Source organism: Artemia franciscana, chromosome 7 (assembly GCF_032884065.1).
Source record: "Artemia franciscana chromosome 7, ASM3288406v1, whole genome shotgun sequence".
Classification (NCBI taxonomy): Eukaryota; Metazoa; Arthropoda; class Branchiopoda; order Anostraca; family Artemiidae; genus Artemia; species Artemia franciscana.
The window spans coordinates 28,393,867-28,417,526 of NC_088869.1; the positions used below are offsets into that span (position 1 = coordinate 28,393,867).

At 35.9% G+C, this 23,660-nt stretch overlaps 1 protein-coding gene across 1 annotated transcript in view; it reads left to right on the forward strand.

Moving 5' to 3' along the window:
* The window catches only part of LOC136029122 (lysosome membrane protein 2-like), an 80,520-nt gene extending 65,556 nt beyond the window's left edge, over positions 1 to 14,964 (forward strand). The window contains exons 8-10 of the mRNA XM_065707199.1: positions 2,652 to 2,813; positions 10,969 to 11,118; positions 14,804 to 14,964. Of these exons, the coding sequence (XP_065563271.1) occupies positions 2,652 to 2,813; positions 10,969 to 11,118; positions 14,804 to 14,824 (333 nt within the window). The 3' untranslated portion in view covers positions 14,825 to 14,964. The remainder of the gene's footprint in view (positions 1 to 2,651; positions 2,814 to 10,968; positions 11,119 to 14,803) is intronic.
* The last annotated feature ends 8,696 nt before the right edge of the window (positions 14,965 to 23,660 follow it).

The following is a 23,660-nucleotide window of genomic DNA, read 5'->3' on the forward strand; positions in this document are numbered from 1 at the left end:
CCTTTTCGGATGAAATGACCAAAAAATGTGTTTTTCTTTAAACCCTAAGCAGAAGCAAAAACTTTCCCTCCCCTCATTTACTGTCGTTAGAACTACACAGACTTAATCGTAATGTGAAGTTTGAAGGATCGATTCCAAACTATCATTCGAGTTTAATTTTGGTGGAATTTTAGTTGAAAAGTTTTTTGCTTTAGTTAATTTTTTTTCACAATAATCTTTCGCTTGTAAGATGTGTAGGCGATTTGTAAAACTTACTAAGAGGGTCTAAAGAGGGAGTATATGTCAGGGGTTCTTGTAAACTTCCAGTTAAGGGCCATGGACCTTAATTATTGCAATGGTACACTTTACTAACAGAATCACGCCTCTAATAATGTCATTTCACATATTGGTGTTTCTGTTTCTAGGATTTTAATTGCGCAGCTTATTAAGGGGGTCTGTAGGAGGAACATGCGGGAGGTGTTCTTGCAAACCTCCAGTTAAGGGTTTAGAACCATAATTATTACATTGATACCGTTTTATACTTCCAAGATTTTCCACTTGAGAAGTAGCACCAAAAGTGTTATTTTCAGTACTATATCTCACTTACGATTGGTGGAATTGATAAAAAGCACGTAGATATGAGAAAAGGTTTCCAAATGAGCCACTAAACATCACTCTTAGAAGTTCTTGTATCCCACAACCCCAACTTTTCCACTTGAGACATAGCACCAAAAGTTCCATATTTATTACCATTTGAAACTTGCGGATTGTGGAATTTATAGAAAGATCGTAGATATGAGCACTATATTTTATACGAGTTATTAAAAATCTACCTAAGATGTTGTGGTAGGCCGCTAGCCCCATCCCTTGAGAAACGGCATCCTTTTTTCGTACTATATGGCATTTGCGGATGGTGGAGTTTATATAAACCACGTACATATGAGAAATAGCTTCTGAATGAGCTCTTAAGCATCTGTCTATGGTTTTCTAGTAGCCCGCTAGGCCTGGAAAAAAGAAGAAAAAAGGTCGTTTTAACGTTTTTTAACTTTTAGTTACTATGGGATGTGATTCGCTCTTTCCAAGGTTGCAGCTAATGCTTCAACTATGACGAAGAGTTCATTGCAAATTCTCCCCAGAAACTAGTTAACATTGAAACCTGTGAAACCTAATAGATGGTAGAATTTGTAAAAACCTAGTAAATATAAGCAGTAGCTTTTAAAGGAGCCATTAAACATCTATCTTTGATGGTATGGTAGCCTGCTAATGTTTCAGTACCTTACTGATGAGGAGACGATTTATGAAACTTACTAAGGGGGCTAGGAGGGGGAGTGTATGGTAGGGACTCTTATAACCTTCCAGTCAAGGGCTCTGGAACATAACTTTTACTATAGTGGCTGGTTTGTACTTCAGAGCTTTATCGCTTAAGAAGTGGCACCAAAAGTGCTGTTTTCTGTGGTACGTCGCACTTACGAATGGTAGAATCGACAAAAAAGCATGCAGATATGACAAATAGCTTTGAAATTAGCCATTAAACTTAACTCTTAAAAGTTCTCTTAACCAATAGCCCCAGCTTTTCTACTTGAGACATGGCACCAAAAGTGGCATTTTTAGTGCCATTTGGAACTTGCAGACGTTTATCAAAAGAACGTAGACATAAGTCATATCTTTGATATGAGCTATAAAAATTTTGTCTACAATGTTCTGGTAGCCTGCTAGTGCCACCCCTTGAGAAATGACAAAGAACTGCCATTTAAAATACGTGCAAAAAAAGCACGTATATGTGAGCAATAGCTTCTGATTGAGCCATTAAGCATCTCTCTATGTTCTGGTAACCCTCCAGGCCTGAGAAAAAAATTGGAGGCAGATCAGTGCTACCGATGCAAAAAAGTGATTTTCCTTGTTGTTGAAGAAAAGGGACTGTTGAAGAAGGGGGGCTGTTTTTGACCATAATGATTTCAGTGGTACCCTTTTCATCTTCATCTGACGCCATTTTTGAGGGTTTTCAGGCTTTTTTCGAAATCACTCTGACTTTCTTTTCACAATAAACTTTTACTTTTAGGACAAACCGATATAATAGATACCATTCCTGAATCAGTGTCAGATGACAATTTTTTCCACTATGCAGTTTTCTTCAAAACGCTTTTTTTAACATTTGGTTACTATGGGCTGTTGTTCGCTCTTTCCTAGGTTGCAACTACCGCTGAAAGGAATTGCTATCCGTGATGTTGCGACGGCACGAGCAGAGAACTATGGTCCAAAGATTGCAACTTATTCTTTATATATTTTCGGTAAAGAATTTCTGTTTTTCCGATGGAAAAGGGTCACAGATTGCAAGTGGACTTTTTAAGTGGGAGCTACATAATATTACAAATGCTACTAAGCACTAGGTATCAGATAGCCTTAAAACCACTCTTACTAAACCACGGAGATAGATTTTAGGTTTCTGAGGCTTTATCAAGCTGATATACTAATTTTTCTCTGAGAAGGCACCAAATTTATTTCCTTTTGCTCCCTATACGGTCAGAACCTTTATTACGTAACTATTGGACATGCTGAAATAGGTGGTACGGTTTTCCTTTGAGTTGTTTTTAGTTATTGATATTCATGTTATCTTTATCAAATGAATGGCAGTAGTTCAAACGCTAATCATTTATGCTTTCTTTTTTTTTCAGGAGTTACACGAAACTTACTTGGACCTTGATCCGGTTGTTTCAGTGCCTTTAAAGGCTAGAAAGCGTATACAGATTAACTTACGAGTTAAGAAGTCGTATCCTTTTCCATCATACCAAGGCTTGAAGAAGGATTACTACTTTCCAGTAATGTGGGTTGAAGAGGTGAGAAGTCTTCTTTCTTAGTAAAAAGGAGAGGTTAGTATTCCTGTTTTCAATTTTTGACCAAAACTCAAGAACAAAAAATCATCGGAAAGCAATTTTATGGGAGGGAGATTTTCAGCGATGATTGAACTGTCTTGAGGGAATTTGAGGGAAGGGAAGATGCACTTCACGCTGGATGAAGTTTCCAGGCATGAGTTTTTTGTGAGGGAGGGGGTAAGCGATATTTATTGGCATTATTTGAAAAACGGTCAGATATTAAATTTTAAAAAAAACAAGCTTTTCTAGCACAAAACTTTTCGACCAAAGCTTCAAGTGTAATAGACTTCTATGCGAATGATCCAGCTAGATATTCTACAATTATTGACCTATTGACTGGATAAGATGGTCTTGCAAGAGACCCTCCTCCTCTCCCCGTCCCCTGTTACTTCATGAAAAATCTCCAAGAGGGCTCAGGTTAAGAAATGAAGGTTTTTCTACAGAAAAAGCGTCATATTGTCTCTGACTGTCACAAAATCATGTTAAATTTGAACATTTTGGGTCTAGATAAGATTGGGGCTGAAGCGTCTTAATCTCTTACCATGAGCCAAAAATTTTGAACAATGGCTAACAATTTAATATTTGTGTAAGCATGTTCTACGAGTATAGATCAAACAGTTTGTGGTAACGAACTGTAAGTAACGAGCGACTCGGCTCAATAGAAACCGAAACTCTATAAATTTTAATATTAGTAGATACATCAAAGGAAACAGCTTATTATGCTGATTCCAAATATATAAAATTCATCAAGTTTAGTGCTACTAATCAAAAGTTACAAGCTTGAAAAAAAATTGCGCGATGTTTTAAATAGGGGAGAAACATCCCCGAAAAGTCAAGGAATCTTAATAGAAATCACTCCATAATAATCAGAGTACCAGAGAACCCTATTATAGAAGTTTCAAATTCCTATATACAAAAATGTAGAATTTTGCTATTTTTGCCTGAAGACAGATCACGAATGCCTGTTCATTTGGGTTTTTTTCCCAGGAGTGATTGTATTGAGATAATGGGCCTAGAAGACCGGGAGAGGGTACATTCGAACAAAATTAAAACTTCTAGTGCCCATTTAATAGAAAAAACGATCAGAGGGCAGATGGCCCCCCACCCACACCCATTTTTTCCTCAAAGCTAGCTGATCCAAATTTTGCAATAGCGATTTCGCTCAGTATAGTTTAAAGAACGAATAACTATGTCATTAGGTGTAAAATGAATCCCATAGTCCGTGGGGAGACGCCTGTAAGTTATGAAATTTGCCCATATTTACTTAAAGTATTTGTTATTGGGAAGTTTACAGACATTTTTCGATTGGGGGGGGGGGCTGGGTTGTTCTTGAGGTATATTTATATAGGGAGAATCTTTTTTTGAGAGAGTAAATTTCCTGGGAGGGAATTTTTCAGGGAATTCTTCTTTTTTCTATATGGTTGAAGCTTCTGGTGAGCAGTTCTTTGGTAGGCTGAAATAAATAGTGTAATCTTCTTTAGGATTGGAACCGTCTTTTAGCATTTTTGACCCATTTTCTTAAAATCAAGAAAATTGCCTTGTATTGCCTACTTTTGATGAAATCTTATACCTTAGTTCCTTCTGTGCCTCCAGAGATGCCTAGAACATCCACGAAAAGTCTCCAGTCATCTCGAAGGTGTGCTACAGCTAGTACGGCTTCTCATTCGGTTTGTAGGGACGCATGTATATTTGACAAGTCTCTTCTATGTGAGCACCTTTGGGTGTTTCTAGGAAGGCTTCATCTTGTTGATCCTTCTGGTTGCAAGAAGAGGATGGAGTTTGGCAAGCGATCTCTGCCCATCCTGTCATTTCTTTTCCTCTGGGTCCAGTTTATATTTGAGATTCTTCTGAGGCAAGTGTTTTCGAATGATTGTATTTATTTCTCTTGTTGCTAATTATTGTGTCAAGTTTCAGAACCGTAAAGCAGTACTGACAGAACATTGCTTTGGAACAGTCGTAGCTTTAGTCTCAAAGAGTTTTTTTAGATCTTCAAACTCGTCTGAGATGGTTAAACACCCCGTGTACTTGTCCCAGCCTAAGTTGGACTTCTCTTGCGTTTTAGCCAGTGTTTTTTACTGTACTGCTCAGGTGTATGAACTCAAGCACCTGCTCTATTCGGTCATCTCCGCATTTAATATCAAGAGGAAATTCACTGGTAGCCATGCGTTTTGTTTTATTTTTGTTGATTTTTAGTCCAAATTGTTTTGCTGCATCTTTAACACTATTTATAAAGGTCTGCAGTCTCAGTTTGCAAGTTTCAAGAAGGCTTATGTTGTCAGCAAAATCGAGATCTCTAAGTCTGGCCAGCTATGTAATATCAATTCCATATCCCTCACATCTACTTAAGATTTAACCAACAACAAGGATAAACAGTAGGGGGAGGGAGAGGACACATTCCTACTTTAATCCAGTCATTATTTTAAAATATCTCGTATTCCCTTGTCCAGTTTGTGAACATCATTCTGTATCTTTGTAGAAAGCGATGATAAGTTTAATGATTTTTTTTCCGTATGCCATAATGTGAGAGTATTCTTCAGGGTGTTGCTTCATCTACTGAGTCAAAAACTTTCTCAAAATCAATAAACATAAGATACAATTTCCTTCTCACCTCATTGGTTGCTTCAAGCAGCAATTTGAGGACAAATGTGAGATCAGTACAGAAGCAGTTTTGACAAAAGCCATGTTGCTGCTCGCGTAGGTGTTTGTCAGGATGTGGTTTTATTTTGTTGTGAATTACGAGAGCGACCAACTCGGATTAAAAGAAGGGAGACACACTTTGTGGCATCTTCTAATTTGACACATTTTACCAGGGTGCTTCTAGTCCAATCTTTAGGCAACTTTTCCGACTCCCTAATTGTCTTGAAGAATTTAATTCAGAAGGTCATGCAAGGAATGACAGTCATTTTAAACATTTCTGCTGTGATCCTTTCTTTGCCAGGGGATCGTCCATTTTCAATTTTTTTATTGCCATACAAATCTCTGTGATATCCGGAGGGTCTAAGTTGATTGGAAGGCTAGGTAGAGGTATATCATGGAGCGTTGGTGGTTCTAGAGGAGGAGGACGGTCTAGATGCATCTGAAAATGGTCTGCACAGACTTTGCTCACATCTCCTGGATCTATTACAAGACGTCAATTCGGGTCTCGTACAGGACTTTCCATACTCTGGTGTCTCCCAATGATTTCATTGGTTAAACGGTTTACGGTCTTCGAACCCCCTCTTCTTGCACTTCTTCAGCTAGTTCCACTTTCTTTTAAAGGTGGTTACGTTTGTCCTTCCTAGCACTCTTTTCACCATCTTGTGATGATATTGCTACGTCGGGTTGCTGAACATGCGATTCTCAGCACTGCAGTTAGGAAGAAGAAGTTTTGCCTCCTTGCGCTTTTCAAAATAGTCTTATGTTTCATCCGACTACCATTGAACTTTTGATAAGAAACTACATTTAATGAACATAAGTAAAATAATTGGATGTACGTGTGTTAGAATATATATATATATATATATATATATATATATATATATATATATATATATATATATATATATATATATATGTATGAATAGAATATACATGTGTTTTGTTTTGAATCATTCAACCTTCAGAGTTTAGGTATGTTCGGGAGGTAAGGCGTTTTTGTACTAATTGTCAATTATTTTTGACAGTTTGATTTAATAAGATTCCATAAGCTGTGTCCGTTTTTTCTTTCTTTTCTTTTGACGAGAGGAGGTTAGTTTCAAGAAAACTCTTGAATTCAAATTAAATCTAATCAATATTTGAATTATCACTCACCAGAGTGTTCCCTGATATGTCTCATAACGTCATAGATTTATAAGCGGGTAGTGTTGGGATGATGCTTTAACCTTCGGCAAGTTAAAAGGTGTAAAGCCACAAAGCAGACATTTCTTAATAGAGAGAAAACCCTAAAAATTGACTGAGTTTGACTGACTGATTGATTTTGACTGATTGACTTTGGCTCTGCGGTATTACCATTTTTTTCACTATCAATTTTTAAAAAGACTTTTGCCAAAAAAGAAGTTTTTCAAAGAAAAATGAAATGCTACTTGAAACCAAAGACGAGAAGAAAGAAAAATGATAATTCAAACTTAAAATGTACAAATATCAGTGAATAAATGAGACCAAAAATGGCCACAAATTACAATTGAATTAACAAGTCAAACTTGAAACAAACAGGAGTAGGTTTAGCAGGTTGAACATTTTGTTATTTGAACATTGTGTTTTTATTCGTCACAACATCAACAAAAAAGAAATTAACCAAAACTACCAAAAAAAAGCTAATGAGAGCAGACTGATTGTTTGATATATAATGATGTTTGAGAAATGAACATAAAAGAAATATGATCCTCTCTTGTTCCCCCCTCCCATTTCAAAATATTATATCTACTTTATCTCCCGTCCGACCCTTCCTCAAATTTTCAGAACTGTAATTGAGGTGTCTTCATGGGCGGAAAGTTTTAGCAAATGAACATGAAAAAAAACATGTCCCTCTCTTGGTCCACCCATTTCAAAATTGAACATCTACTTTATCTCCCGTCCGATCCTTCCTCAAATTTTCTTCTGGGTCCCTTAACTGGTAATTTACACCCTTAACTTAGACCCAAATCCATGCCTATACCTAAGATATTGTAGATACGCCCTTTCGACAATCTGAACACGCAGAGAGTGTCTTGTTTTAGTTCAAGATTCCCTTTAATATTTACCGATGCTTTAAATTTAATATAATTGGGCGTTCCTGATATAATAAAAAGAGACCCTTTTGACCACCGGAATGCTTAGCCTAAAGTTTTTTTTTTTGTTTATTTCAACATCCTTTAGAATTTCCCTAAATTTCTCTACTTGACACGCTTAGCTGTTGACACGCTCTCTACTTGACACACTTAGCTCTTCCTCAGAGATTTGAGATACGCCTTTTTGACAGTCTGGATGTATATAGCGTTTTTAGTTCACTTCAACATCCACTTCAACATTCCCTGAAAGTTTCAATTAAATACCCTTAGCCATTCCCAAATTATTTTATGTAAGCCCTTTTGACATCATGGACGCACATAGTGCTTTCGATTTTCTCACCATACTCCTCAACATTCTCCAAAAGTTTCAAGTTAATACCTTTAGCCATTTCTGAAATGTTGCACATTCACCCTTTTGACAACCTGTATGCTGACAGGGTCTTTGGTTTATCTTAACATTTTCTTCAATCTTCCTTGAAAGTTTCAACTTAATACCTTTAGCTGTTTCTAAGATATTTCACGTAAACCCTTTTGACAACCTGCACGCAATTAGTTTCTTCTGGTTTAGTTAAAAATCCCCTTGAATGACATAAATACATTAAGTTAAAACCCTCAGCCACTCTTGGAATATTATATACGGCTTGTTAAAACGTGGATGCAAATAGTGTATTTTTATTTAGTTCAGCATCCTTCTCAACATTCCTTGAAAGTTTCAGCTTGATACCTCAACCCGTTTTGTGATATTGCACAGTGACCCTTTTTAAAACCTGGATGCACAAAGTATCTTTTAGTTTAATTCAACATGCCCTGAACATTCCCTGGCGGTTTCAACTTGATACCCTCAGCAACTCCTAAGATACTGCAGATACGTCATTTTAACAACATTAACAAACATAGAGTCTTTTGACTTAGTCGAACATCCCGCTCAACATTCTATTAAATTTAAAAATTCATATCCGTCGCCGTTCCTGAAAAATTGCATGTAGGCCCTTTTGGAAACACAGATGCATGTAGTTTCTTTTGATTTTGTTCAGCATGGCCTTGAAGTTTTAGTGTAATACCGGTAGCCATTCCTTGGATACTGCATAAATGTCCTTTTAACAACCTGGATATAGACCGTGTCTATTGATTTTGTGCTAACTCCCCTTTAATGCTCCTTGAAAGTTACAGCTTGATACCCCCAGCTGTTTCTCAGATATCGCAAAGATGCCCTTTTGACAGCCGTGTGTCTTTTGGTTTAGTTCCACATCCTCTACTACATTCCGGGAAGTCCCAACTTAATACCCTTAGTTGTTCCCGATGTATTACAAGTACGCTCGTTGACAATATGGATATACTACATTGTTTCTTTTGATTTAGTTCGATAGTCCCTCCAACATACCTTGAAATTTTAACCTTAATACCCTTAGCCACTCCTGAAATCTTGCAGATACGCCATTTTGGGAAGCTGGATGAACGTTGGGTATTTTGATTTAGTTCAACATCCCCTAACAGGAATGTCACATATAGGGATAGGGAGACTCCCTCCCACTGATATTTTCAGACAGTCGGTAAAAAAAATTGTGTCGGTAAAATACTAGATTAAAGAACAATTATTTAACTTGCTCAAATTTTTGTATTAGGTAAATTGGCGTAAAATTAATGAAAGATCAGTCGTTAAAAAACAAAACATGAAATAATTTTTCCAGGCTAGTCACCCAGACCAGTCAGCAAATTTGATTCACCCTCCCCCCAACATTTTCGCTAGTGACACCTCTTCCCCTTAAAGATTCCGGGACAGTTTTAACGTGACACCTTTATTTTTTTTTTTGAGATATCGTTGATAAGGCCTTTTGACAACCAGAATGCAGATTGTGTATTTCGATTTAGTTCTAGCTCCCCCTCAACACTCCCTCTAACTTTCAACTTGATACTTGCAGTCGTTCCTAAGATATTGGAGATACCCCTTTTTACATCCTCCATATGCATAGTGTTTTTGATTTAGTACCACTTACTCCCAACATTTCCTGAAAGCCTCACCTTAATACCCTCAGTCTTTTTTGGAGACCCAGGATCAAACATACCTTCCTCTCCCAACAATAAGACCTATGTGTAAATAATAGGTACTTATTATAATTCCCCAAGACGCATAGTTGTTGGATCTTTTGCTATTTTGGACAAAATGTCTATCCAAAAATTTATATTAAGGTTGGGTGGGCGGAAACTATGAAGGGCATGGGAGAGAGGCTGATTGCACTTCAATCACTTTAGAGTCTTAAAATGGGTATTAAGATTTTTACTATTCAATTAAATATACTCCGAAATTTTTCTGACAACTTCTGCCATACGAAGTGACCTGAGGAAAAAATAAGTAAATAATGCAAGAAAGCCGCTTCATTGTTTGCGTATGCAGCTCTGATACACCGCCTATGATAAATAAGTGAGTAATTTCATGACCTTAAAATAGGAATCTTTTTGTCTGAATTTCCATTTTCTCTATTATTTTAGACAGCAAGAAAGGAAAATTTGGACAAAAAAAATGTTAACAACATACAACAGAATGGATGCTTCAAAAGAACAAAAAAAATAATAGGAACGGTTTAATCCCAAAGATTAATTGTTTCGATTTATTCTCAATATGTCTTTTTTTAAATTGCTATTTTGTAACTGCAAACCGATCTATTCCACTTGCAAATGAAAATATTGAGGATGCACAAAAGAGCACCGAACAGGTACCAAAGGCTCCCTTTTAGAGAGGATTGCCGCCCAATGATTCAGAGTCCAAAAATGTATGTCAAATATTTAAAAAATATTTAAAATGTTATATGTGTCAATAGACCTCAGTCTCACTATACCCACTGACAGAGCTAATCCAGGTAATCCAGAGCTGTGTTTTTAGGCCCACAAATTCCACGCTTACACATTTTCACCTTTCAATCGTTAGGTTTTAAGCTGTAGGAAAAAGCAAAATATAAAATTCAAACTTTGACTTAGTTCTATTAAGTTTTTGAATGGCTGTAAATTACTTATCAATCGCCTTTTCTTTAAAAATAAGCCTTTATATATTTGATGATACAAACTTAGTTTTCAGTAAGTTGATAATTTTTGGGAATGAGAAGTGGATTTTCTTAATGATGTAAGTAAATAAGCGGATTCTAGATTATTATTTGGAATACAAATATTCAATGATAAATATACAGCTACACTGGAATCCAATTGGCACAAAACCTGGTACTTTGGCTAACTAGTGTAATCTCTTTTATAATCTTCTTGTTCTTTTAATGTTATGGAACTTTCCCAAAATTTATTATAGTCATTTACTCATGGTGTCTTATCATGTATATTTTACCATCTATACCATCTATATCTATATTTACCATCTATATATATTTCAGGGTGCTGACGTTGATCAGGCTACTGCGGATCTGCTCAAAACTGAAGTATATGAAGTAATCGCTACATTGGATATCACTAGATGGGTTGTAACTGGCATTGGAATAGCATTAACTCTTACAGGTGCTTTTGCTACAGCCAAGGCTTTTAAAGTAAGCTCTTCGACAATTATAGTAAACGGTGAAATATTCAAAGGGGAATCTTTTTCAGCCAGGAAATTTCGATTTCCTGGCGCTGTTTTATTTCGATGATAATCGTCGAAAGTAAGTACAAGAAAAAAATAATACGGCGTTCAGCTTTACAGACCCTACCGTCGTTGCTGATCTGCGTTTCATGACCCTTCAGCCAGGAAGTTTGCCCTCCAAGCTTTTTGCTTACTCGAAAAGGACACTAGAACTCTTAATTTCCGTTCGGTTGAGTCCTACACCGATCTTCTAGGGCAATTGGTTCGACAAGATTATCCCTGGGGAAAAGAAAATAAAAAAAAACAAACACACACAAAATATCCGTGATCTTTCTTCTAGTAAAACCTACAAGATTCTACATTTTTACAGATGAGAGCATCAATCCTTTACAGTAGGGGTAGGGCTCTTTTATACGCTGGATCTGATGGTTGCGATTTTCAAGATTCCCTGACTTTCTGGGGTTGTTTCTCTCCTTTTAAGAAAATCAGGTAAATTTTATCAGGCTCGCAGCTTTTGATTAGTCATATTAAATTTAAGGAATTTTATATGTTTGGAATCAGCAGAAAAGGCCAATTATTATGTATCTATTTATTAAAATTCTGGTTTTTAATGTATCGATTACTATTGCACCGAGTGACTCCTTACTTACAGTTCTTTACCACGAACTGTTTTATAATATATCGTTTTGAATAAATAAAAAATAGGTAAAATTATGAATACTCTAAAACAATAAATCAAAAATAAAAGAAATAAAGTAAAGTCTAACAAATAATATAAGAAAGTTGTAAAACCAGAAAGCTGGGGAGAGGTTTGTTTATACCTCACCTTAGAATAAAAGTTTTATCAATCGAGGGACTAGCTTTCATCAAACTCCTTTCTTTTCATGTCTAACAAATAAGGAGTTTGGTGGTAGTTTCATCGAATTTATTTCATTGGTGGAAGTGTACACTTGTCTGACTGTTTTGAGGCATTTTTGCCTTTTTCTACTGTTTTGAAAAAGTGAAAAAAGCCGTGGCTTTTTTAATAGGGTCAAACAGTTCGAGGTACCGGTAAGTAAGTAAGGAGTAAGCAAGTAACGACCCTGCCCAATAGTAAACGAAACTCTAAAAGATGGAGTTTCGATACCCATGGATATATATAAAAAAATTAGATTATATATATATATATATATATATATATATATATATATATATATATATATATATATATACATATATATATATGTATATACAACACTGTGCTGGGTAGAGAATTTAGAGTGGCGAAACCCTATATAGGCCAGTGTATTCTCCTGATGAGCCCTTATGTTGGGTGTTGCCTCTGAATTATTTGTCTATATTATTTTTTCTATTGTTTGGTAAATGACGACTTATACTTATCGACGACATGACTGCCTGTCCATGGATTATTCTTTATGGTTGATTCTGTGTGGCTATGCTGTTTGACCTATGTGATTGTATGGATGAATAGGGTTGAGGCCTCATTCAAGTGCTGGTCTATATTAATCACTAATCTAGGAAAACAGTCTTCCTTTTCTCCTTCTGTCTCTCTTTTTTTTTTCTTTTTTTTTTGTGTGTTTGTGCTGTTGCATTGGTGATTTCTCTTTTCATGATATATATATATATATATATATATATATATATATATATTTATTTCATTAAGTTTAACTTTACCCATCAAAGGCTACGAGCTTGAAAAAGTTTGCCTAATCTTCGATAAAAGGGAGAAAACGCCCCCTAAAAGTTAGATAATCTAAATTTAAATCACACCGTGAGTTTCACCGCATCAAATAACCCTATTATAGAGGTTTAAAGCTCCTATCAGCAAAAATGCAGAATTTTGCATTTTTGCCAGAAGAAAGATCACGGATGCATGTTTATTTGTTGGTTGTTGTTTTTTGTCAGGGATGATCGAATCGACCCATTGGTTCTACAAAATCGTGAGAGGGCTCATTTGAGCGTAAATTAAAAGTTCTAGTGGCTCTTTTTAAATGATCAAAAAGATTAGAGGGAAACTAAGTCCCCTCCCCACCCCATTTTTCCCAAACTCGCTTGATAAAAATTTTGAGATAGCCCTTTTTGTAAATCATAGCTGACAGGCCCAATAACTATGTATTTGGACAATAACATGCCCAATAGTTCCACGGGAGAATTTTTATAGGGAGGGAAGTTTCTAGGGGGTAAGCTTGTCAGGGGAAATTATACACTTAGGGAATCCGCCAGAACTCCTATACAAAACTATTTTTATATGACTTGCTTTCTCTTTTCCGTCGTAATTTTACGCTTGGGGTTGTTAAGGGTAATCGTTCGGTGTAAATTTTCACCGATGTTGAATTGTCTAGAGGATTTTTCTGTGTGGAGGGTGATCTTTCCGTGGAAGTGGGCCCAGATTTCCTGGCATTACTTAAAAAATGATCAGGAATTAAATTAAAAAACAAGTTTTCTCAACTGAAAGTAAGGAGCAACATTAAAACGAGCAGAACATATTCCGTATATGAAGGGGACTGCCCCCTCCTCAATTCCTTGCTCTCTACACTAAAGTTCGAATTTTGTCTCAATTCTTTAAAGATGACTGAAACACAATGGTCCTTTAATTAGAAAAATAAGTTTTTATTCAAAGTGCTAAAAAAGTTCAGCGTAAAGAGCGAGGTGTTGAGGAGCGGGCAGCCCCCTTCATGTATGTTATAATTTCTTTTCGTTTTAAATTTTTACATTGCTCCTCGCTTTCAGTTGAAAAACTTGTTTTTATTTAATTTTTTTAAGAACTATTGCATCACTTCTTTGCTGACCATACAAGAGGGCTTGTGCTTGAGCTTCTCCGTACCGCAGCTAATCATTTTGTGAGAAGATATTAAATTGTTTTTGTTTTACAGTATTTGTGTTCCCCTAGTAGAGTAGCACAGTTAAGTATATTTGAAGATTGGGCTTGCCAAATTGGCTTCAAGGAAAATGATTTATTTTCAGTTGATATTTTATCTATAATGAGATGCTACTTCTTATTTCCAGGAAATTTCATTTTGGACGTACAGGTCTACAGCGATTAAGTGCTCTAATACTCATTTGCACCTGACAAAACAACAGTGGCGTAATTTCGTTAAAATCCTGGAGGGGGACAAAGTCGGAGCCAATTTTCCTGAATCAAGTGAAAATCGTAGTAAAAACTAAAAAAAAAGCCATTTAGTACCATAAAGGTAATTATGTACTAAAAAAAACTGATCTGTTTCTTTTGATGCTTCAATTATGCAGGTTTATCTTAGTTTTGACAATATTTTGTAAGAAACTAAATTTCATCTGGGGGGACGGGGCAGTTGCACTCCCCCCTGCCCATAGAGAATTATGCCCTTGCAAAATAATGAAAAAAATTTTGGTGATAATCATAAGAAATATCTTAGCGAGATAATTTTTCCTTGGAATAAACTTTTCAGCCAAAGCCTGAAAAAGTGGCAATTTTTACAGCTCATTGATCTCTGGGCTTTGTGTAAAGGAGAGATTAAGTCAGGTATTACTTTGTAAAGTTTTTTTTGCATAGTATAGGGCGTCTCTCCATGTATAGTTATTGTTTACCCATCCATAAATGAAAAGGCAGTGCATTATTTGATCAGTAAATATGAGTAAAATGCTGCTTGAATATTATTTATTTATTTTTTTTTCAGAATTCAAAAGAAGTTGTTTGAAGACACTCAAAACTTGGAATTATTGTAAATCAATGTCTGTGATCTTTTTTTTTTATTTTCACTACTACTCAAATAAAGCAGAATGTACGCATGGCAGAAAACCTTAATTATATCCTAAATAAAGCAGATGTCATCTTTGATTCAGAAAATGTCTTCTTTTTTAATATTTGACCCAGCTAGGGCCATAAATGCTCATGCAGAAGATGCCTTTTTCGGTCAGGTTCTGATGAATATACATAAGCAATTGCTGCGTTTAATGTATGGAATAAGGTTAGTAGCTTGTTTCGTATTAAATCAGGAATCGAGTCAGGTTGCATTTTATCCCCATTTACACGGATCCTTTTGATAACCTTGTCCTAAGGCACACAGCAAAGACAATGGGAGAACATGGAATCAAATTGGAAAGTAAAACTCTCCTGGACATAGATTATGTTGATGATTAGGTGGAAATATTAGCAAAATGAATGATCTTTTGTAGGTTTTGCGAATTCAATGTGTAAAAATAGGTTTGCAAATTAATGTTAAAAAGACTAAGTCGCTAACACTAGGAATAATTGAAGATGATACTGAGTAGCGAGAAGACTGATCAAAGGGACAGCTTCACGTACTTAGGTAGTAAAAATTAGTAATGATGGTAGGTACAGTGAACATGTTAAAGGCAGAATAGCCACGGCCTAGGGTGTTTTTTCACAATTGAAAGAAGTTTGGAAGAATAGGAAGATAAGTCTTCGAACCAAGATTAGAATATTACAGTGGTCAAGTATGTTTCTGATGCGTAGGTGCTCCCAAAAAATGAGGAGGATTTGTTAGACGTTTTCCAGAGATATTGCCTATGAATTGTTTTGGGTACCCGACAGACTAACTGCATCGTAAATAGTAAGCTGAAAGGAAAAATGTGGTCCGATCATGGACTTTTTAGGGCTAAAATGAGAAAAAAAATTAGATGGCTTAGGCACGTTCTGCAGATGATGGACGACATATCGCCATAGACTCTCTGTTGACCAACCGTCTAGGTTTAAACAAAAGCAGGATGCAATGAATGGGGTGCGGGGATGTCGTAAGGAAAGACTCAAGGGAAATGGGGGGGGTGTAAAGAAGGATGCTTTAAATAGATTGTGATCGAGGAGGAACGTGCGCAGCTTTGTTGGCCTCAGGCGACTTGGTGCTGCATTGAGTTGCAAGTAGTACTAGTAGTAAACATACTGTAAGCCAACGTCTTGGTTAAAATTCTTAGAAAGTAATAGTAGTGGGGACTTCTTGGAATCCATCAGAGCCCTATCCCTTCAAATCCCAGTCCAAGCACTTTTTTTAAGTTTCTTCAAGACAAAGGTACTTGTTACGTCATACTGGGTGGTTTTTCTTTGTTGTTACGTCATAAGAGATTGTTTGCCTATGCAAATTATTTGAGGATGACGTAATCTCGCGTGACTTGACTTGTTTCTTCAGGACCCATCAGTCAAGGGGGAACCTCCAGTTGTAACTGAGGATGACGTATTGAACACATCTAGGTGTTACATAATAGCTATGTAAATTTAAATACACGTGTAGTTTATTTTATTTATTTAAGAATTAACGACGCTTCTTGACTACTATGGTCCCTGCGTCGGCCCTGCAGTGTATTCCTGCAGCGTGATTCGATCTCTGGGTCCCGTATTACCAAGCTAAGGTCAAATCCACTGCGCCACCACAGGACAATACACGTGTAGTTGTTTTTTTTTTCTTGAAGATGTTTTCCTCAGGGAACCTTATAATCCTTCATTAAAGGTTTTTGTTCGCTGTAGGAATCGAACGTAAGACCAGAGATTTCCTCAATGGAATGGTGCCTTATACAACAGAGCCAACAAATCATTCCTAATAATATGTTTCGGGAAATCAATTCTACGCCGTGGTCTGTTCCCGAGCACGTTCTAGCATGCAACAATGTTATTGACTATTTATCTATTACGTACACCTGCTTGTTACATTGTTCTTAATTTTCAACGTTAAAAAGGTGCCCTGCTACTAAAGCATAGTAGCTTGTTTCGCATTAAATCAGGAGTTAAGTCAGGTTGCATTTTATCCCCATTTACATGGATACTTTTGATAAACTTTGTCCTAAGGGACACAGCAAAGACAATGGGAGAACATGGAATCAAATTGGAAAGTAAAACTCTCCTGGAAATAGATTATGTTGATGGTTAGGTGGAAATATTAGCAAAATGAATGATCTTTTGTAGTTTTTGCAAATTCAATGTGTAAAAATAGGTTTGCAAATTAATGTTAAAAAGACTAAGTCGCTAACAATAGGAATAATTGAAGACAATACTGAGTAGCGAGAAGACTGATCAAGGGGACAGCTTCACGTACTTAGGTAGTAAAAATTAGTAATGATGGTAGGTACAGTGAACATATTAAAGGCAGAATAGCCGAGGCCTTGGGTGTTTTTTCACAATTGAAAGAAGTTTGGAAGAATAGGAAGATAAGTCTTCGAACAAAGATTAGAATATTACAGTGGTCAAGTACGTTTCTGATGCGTAGGTGCTCAAAAAAATGAGGAGGATTTGTTAGATATTTTCCAGAGATATTACCTATGAATTGTTTTGAGTACCCGACTGACTAACTGCATCTTAAATAAAAAGCTGTAAGGAAAATGTGGTCCGATCATAGACTTTTTAGGGCTACAATGAGAAAAAATTAGATGGCTAAGGCACGTTCTGAAGATGAAGGACGACATATCGCCATAGACTCTCTGTTGACCAACCGTCTAGGTTTAAATAAAAACAGGATGCAACGAATGGGGTGCGAGGATATCGTAAGGAAAGACTCAAGGGAAATGGGGAGGGATGTAAAGAAGGAGGCTTTAAATAGATTGTGATCGAGGAGGAACGTGCGCAGCTTTGTTGGCCTCAGGCGACTTGGTGCTGCATTGAGTTGCAAGTAGTACTAGTAGTAAACATACTGTAAGCCAACGTCTTGGTTAAAATTCTTAGAAAGTAATAGTAGTGGGGACTTCTTGGAAACCATCAGAGCCCTATCCCTTCGAATCCCGGTCCAAGCACTTTTTTAAGTTTCTTCAAGACAAAGGTGCTTGTTATGTGATACTAGGTGGTTTTTCTTTGTTGTTACGTCATAAGAGATTGTTTGCCTATGCAAATTAATTGAGGATGACGTAATCTCGCGTGACTTGACTTGTTTCTTCAGGACCCATCAGTCAAGTGGGGAACCTCCAGTTGTAACTGAGGATGACGTATTGAGCACACCTAGGTGTTACATAATAGCTATGTAAATTTAAATACACGTGTAGTTGTTTTCTTTTTGAAGATATTTTCCTCAGGGAACCTTATAATCCTTCATTAAAGGTTTTTGTTCGCTGTAGGAATCGAAAGTAAGACCAGAGATTTCCTCAATGGAATGGTGCCTTATACAACAGAGCCAACAAATCATTCCCAATAATATGTTTCGGGAAATCAATTCTACGCTGTGGTCTGTTCCCGAACACGTGCTAGCATGCAACAATGTTATTGATTATTTACCTATTACGTACACCTGCTTGTTACATTGTTCTTAATTTTCAGCGTTAACAAAGGTGTCCTGCTACTTAAGCATCATTGTGCAAAATGATTTCACTAGGAAATTGAGTTTTAAGTAGTACTAGTAGTAAACATACTGTAAACCAACGTGTTGGTTAAAATTCTTAGAAAGTAATAGTAGTGGGGACTTTTTGGATTCCATCAGAACCATATCCCTTTGAACAGTTCAACTTATCCTGAGCACCGGTAACACAATTATGTAAAAAACTGGAGAAGTCAGAGCTCCTTGGCATACACCATTCGGAATCGGAAATAGTTGACTTCCATCTTTAATTCCAGCCTTCAGATTTCCATACATGTATCTTTAACAGGTAATTACCCCAGCATCAGTACCTTTCAAAAGGGCATCAAGCAAAACTTGCGAAAATATACACGAATCAAAAGCTCTTGCAACATCAAGTGCACAAAAGACCAAGAAATCATCTTGGAATGAAATATATATATAACAAGAAATATATATATATATATATATATATATATATATATATATATATATATATATATATATATATATATATATATATATATATATATATATATATATATATATATATATATATATATATATATATATATATTCAATTTTATATATTCAAGAGTCTGTTTACGGACTCTTGAACATGCAACATATAATTGTGTCCATGGGGAAACAATCCGTAATCAGATCTATACCTTATTTTTCTAATGATTGCCCTTGAGCTTTCTTATCTCTATTACTAATTACTAAATTACTAATTACTAAACTAATTACTAATTGACTCTATTACTAAAATATTTACTAAGATCAACCACCAATATTATCTGAAAAAACCCTCTAACAAGCAGTTTTGAGTCAAATGTGAGTGATTTCCATTAATCTACTTTCTCCGTATCTCAATTATTATAGACATAGGAAAGACGCGATCCGTAGAATTTCCGAAACGTTTCCATTAGAAAGTATTCCCCGAATCAAAATATTAGTATTGCTTCCTTGGTCCAGCTGTCTAGTGCATCATTCTGTTGAGGGGAAATCTCTTTCTATTGCTAAAGGGGACAAAAATCTTTGATATATGAAGGCTCTTTGAGGAAAAAGATCTTGAAGAAAATGAAATCTAAAAAAAGTATTTTTTAAGACATTTTGAAGAAAAACGTCGTGTTTGAAAAAAACACGTGGCGGCACCCCACATGTGTGTCCTCGTCAGTAACGAGCAGGGATCCCCACGAGATCTAAAGAAACAAGTCACAGGAGAATGCGTCATCCTTAACACAGGTGAACAATCCCTTTTACGTAAGAACCGAATAAATCTTGAAGAAAAACCTCTTGAGAAAAATGTCTTAAAAAATGTCTTAAAAGATACCTTGAAGAAAAATGTGCCAAAATTGTCTTGGAAAATCTTGAAACGTCTTGAAAAATGTCTTTAGGAAAAATATCTTCAAAAACATCTTGAAATTCCTTGAAGCGCCATGAAAAAATGTCTTGAAGAAAAACTTCACAAAAACCGTCTTGTAAATGTCTTAAAAAGTGCCTTGAAATGTCTTGAAGAATATCTGGTACTCTAACAACTCCTATTATGTAACATCAACACAAATCATGTTTTGGCGGGGGCCCTGAATGTTTTTCCCTACATCCTTAAATTTTTAAGATATCAAATTAACTAGTACGAAACGTGTACGTTTGTATTTTGCTTTGATATGGATCTGAAAGTTTTTCCTAGCCCTCATAGGTTTTGAACATAAGAACAAAAGAAATTTCGAAGAAAACATTCCCTGTTACGTAACAAACACCTGTATCTCTTTGAAAACACTCCCAATTACATAACAAGCACCTGCGTCTTGAAGAAAATTAATAACACTTGCATCTTGAGGAAATCGTCGTTAAACTTCTTCGTGATCTTAAATCATTAAAGAAGAAGAGAGTATAAAAAGAAGAATATTGATATTGGAGTCAAAAGTAAATATGTAGTCTCACAACAACAAACTAATCTTTAAGGCTTTTCATAGTCTTACAAGAGCTGTGATACCATTAACTTTCAGTATACAATTAAAATTATCTTAAAAACTTTGCCATAAAAACAATATGTTTAAATTTATTAAACAGCATACGATTAAACAGCTAATTGCAGTTAAACAGCATACATTAAACAGCATACTGAGGGGGAATCCCAGTCGAATCCGAATTTGGACAAAAAATCTTCAGCTAATAAAGGGTCCCTGAGAAAAATGTATTGAAAAAATGAAATATCTTAAAGCATTATGTAACATCCCGCGTTTATGTCCTCTTAAAGTATTACCCAAATGCGTGTTATCCTTAATTACAAGTTGGTATCCCCTATGGGGGCCTGAAAAAACAAGTCACGTATGAATGCGTCATCCTTAACATAAGTAAACATTCCCCTATTACGTAAGAACTAAAGAAGGCATAACGAAAAAAGCCTTCAAGAAAAATGAGATGAAGTAGTAGCAGTAGGAGTAGAGTTAATAGTGGTAGTCTTAGCTTTAGTAGCCGTAGTAGCAGTAGCAGTAAGAAGTAGTTGTTCGAGTACAAGCAGTAATATTATCATTCAAGCATTGTCTTTTGGTTAGTTCAACATCCCCCACAGCAAGCCTTACAACTTTTAATTTCTCACACGAAACTGTTCATAAGATATTGCTGGTATGCCCTTTTGACAATCTACATACGGATGGCTGGTTGTCTTTTGTATAGCAGAAATTTTAAAAATATTAATTGAAAATCTCATCTTTATACCCCTAGGTATAGTCGTAATAGGAGTCAAAGCAGTAGTATTATCACTCAAGTTAATTCAATTAGCCATTGCTATTACATTGTCGGTATACCTTTGGATAACCAGTATATGCATATACTTCTTGAAACTTTCATCTTAATGCTTTTAAGCTTAAAAGTAGTAGTGATAGCAGTCGCAGTTGGAGCAATGGTAATAAAAGTAGTAGAACTAGTAACTATTAGTAATAGTGTGTATATATTGCCTTTTGGTCAATCGATCTCCCCGTTTAAGTATTCTTTGTGAGTTCCAACATAATACACAAATCAACTCTTAAGATACGCTGTTTTCACAATCTAAATGCACATAGTCTCTTTTATTAGCTTGAATTTGCCATTTATATTCTCTCAAATTTTACCTTCATATACTTGGCCTTAATATTACTATTATCACAGCAGTTTGGGGTGGTATTGTAAGTAGTTCAGTGTTGGTGTTGTATTAGTAGTAGTAGTAGTAATATCAGTAGTAGCAGCAGTATTAATAGCGGTAGTAGCATATGCATATTCCTTTTGGTCTGTTGAACATCGATTGCATGATACCCCGGAAGTTTACCTTGACACGGTAAACCATTCCAGAAATATTGTTGCTTTGTCCTTTTGACATCTTTTCGACGCCCTTTTCACCTTAATCCTCTAAGCCTTACAAGTTGTTGCGATTGAAGTAGTATTTATAGTAGTTTAGCAGCAGTATTAGTAAAAGTAGCAGTGGTATTAGTGTTGGTAGTGATATGTATATATTACGCTTTTGTCAATTGATCTTCTTCTTCAAGTATTTTCTGAAAGTTCGAAGTTCGAATCTGCTTGCGCGTAGTGTGTTCTGATTTCCCCCTCAATATTCTGTCAAACTTTCACCTTCGTATACTTAGCCTTAAATGTACTAATCAAACAGTTCGTGGTAACGAACTGTAGTAAGGAGCGACCCGGCTCAATAGTAACCAAAAGTCTAAAAAATGGAATTTTGGTACCAATAGCTACATCAAAAAAATTGCATTTTAATGCTGATTTTAAATATATAAGTTTCATCAAGTTTAGTATTACCCATCAAAAGTTACGAGCCTGAGAAAATTTGCGTTATTTTAGAAAATAGGGGGAAACACCCCCTAAAAATCATACATTCTAACGAAAATCACACCATCAGATTCAGCGTATTAGAGAACCCTACTGTAGAAGTTTCAAGCTCCTATCTACAAAAATGGGGAATTTTATATTTTTTGCCATAAGGCAGATCACGGATGCGTGTTTATTTGTTTTTTGTTTTTTTTTTTCCCAGGGGTCATCGTATCGACCCAGTTGTCCTATAATGTTGCTAGAGGGCTCATTCTAACGGAAATGAAAAGTTCTAGTGCCCTTCTTAAGTGACCAAAAAAATTGGAGGGCACCTAGGCCCCCTCCCACGCTAATTATTTTCCCAAAGTCAACGGATCAAAATGCTGAGATAGCCATTTTATTCAGCCTAGTCGAAAAACCTTACAACTATGTCTTTGAGGACGACTTACTCCCCCACAGTCCCTGTGGGAGGGGTTACAAGTTCAAAACTTTGACCAGTGCTTACATATAGTAATGGTTATTGGGAAGTGTACAGGCGCTTTCAGGAGGATTTTTTGGTTGGAGACAGGGGTTGAGAAGAGGGGGACATGCTGGGGGAACTTTTCATCGAGAAATTTGTCATGGGGGAAGAAATTTTCCATAAAGGGAGCGCAGGATTTACTAGTATTACTTAAAAAAAAACAATGAAAAAGTTTTTTTTCAGCTGGAAGTAAGCAGCAGCATTGAAACTTAAAACGAACAGAAATTATTACCCATATGAGGGGCTCACCTCCTCCTAATACCTCGCTCTTTACGCTAAAGTATTTTCAGTAATTTCAACTATTTATTCTGCGGCTTTTGTGATTCAGGGGTCATTCTTAATGAATTGGGACAAAATTGAAGCTTTATTGTAAAGAGCGAGGTACTGACGAGGGGGCAAACCCCCTCATATATGTAATAAAAACATAAGAATACAAAAGTTCTTTACGTAAGCTAATTTATAAGTTATGTATATCTTTTACTTATAAAAAGATTCGTAAAAAATTAGAAGTTCTAGTTGCCTTTTTAATTAACCGAAAATCGGAGGGCAACTAGGCTTCCTCCCCCGCTCTTTTTTTCTCAAAATCATTCGATCAAAATTATGAGAAAGCCATTTAGCCAAAAAAATTAAATATACAAATTTCGTTTTAGTTATTCCTCTGCGGAGAGCCAAAATCAAAACAAGCATTGATTCAAAAACGTTCAGAAATTAAATAAAAAAACAAGTTTTTTAAATGAAAGTAAGGAGAGACATTAAAACTTAAAACAAACAGAAATTACTCCGTATATGAAAGGGTCTTTTTCTTCTCAACGCCCCGCTCTTTACGCTAAAGTTTTTTTGCTGTTTTAAAATGTAGAGCTAAGAGAAAGAGTCAAACTTTAGCGTAGAGAGCGGGGCGTTGAGAAGGAACGCCCCGCTTATATATAGAACCCCCCTTTCATA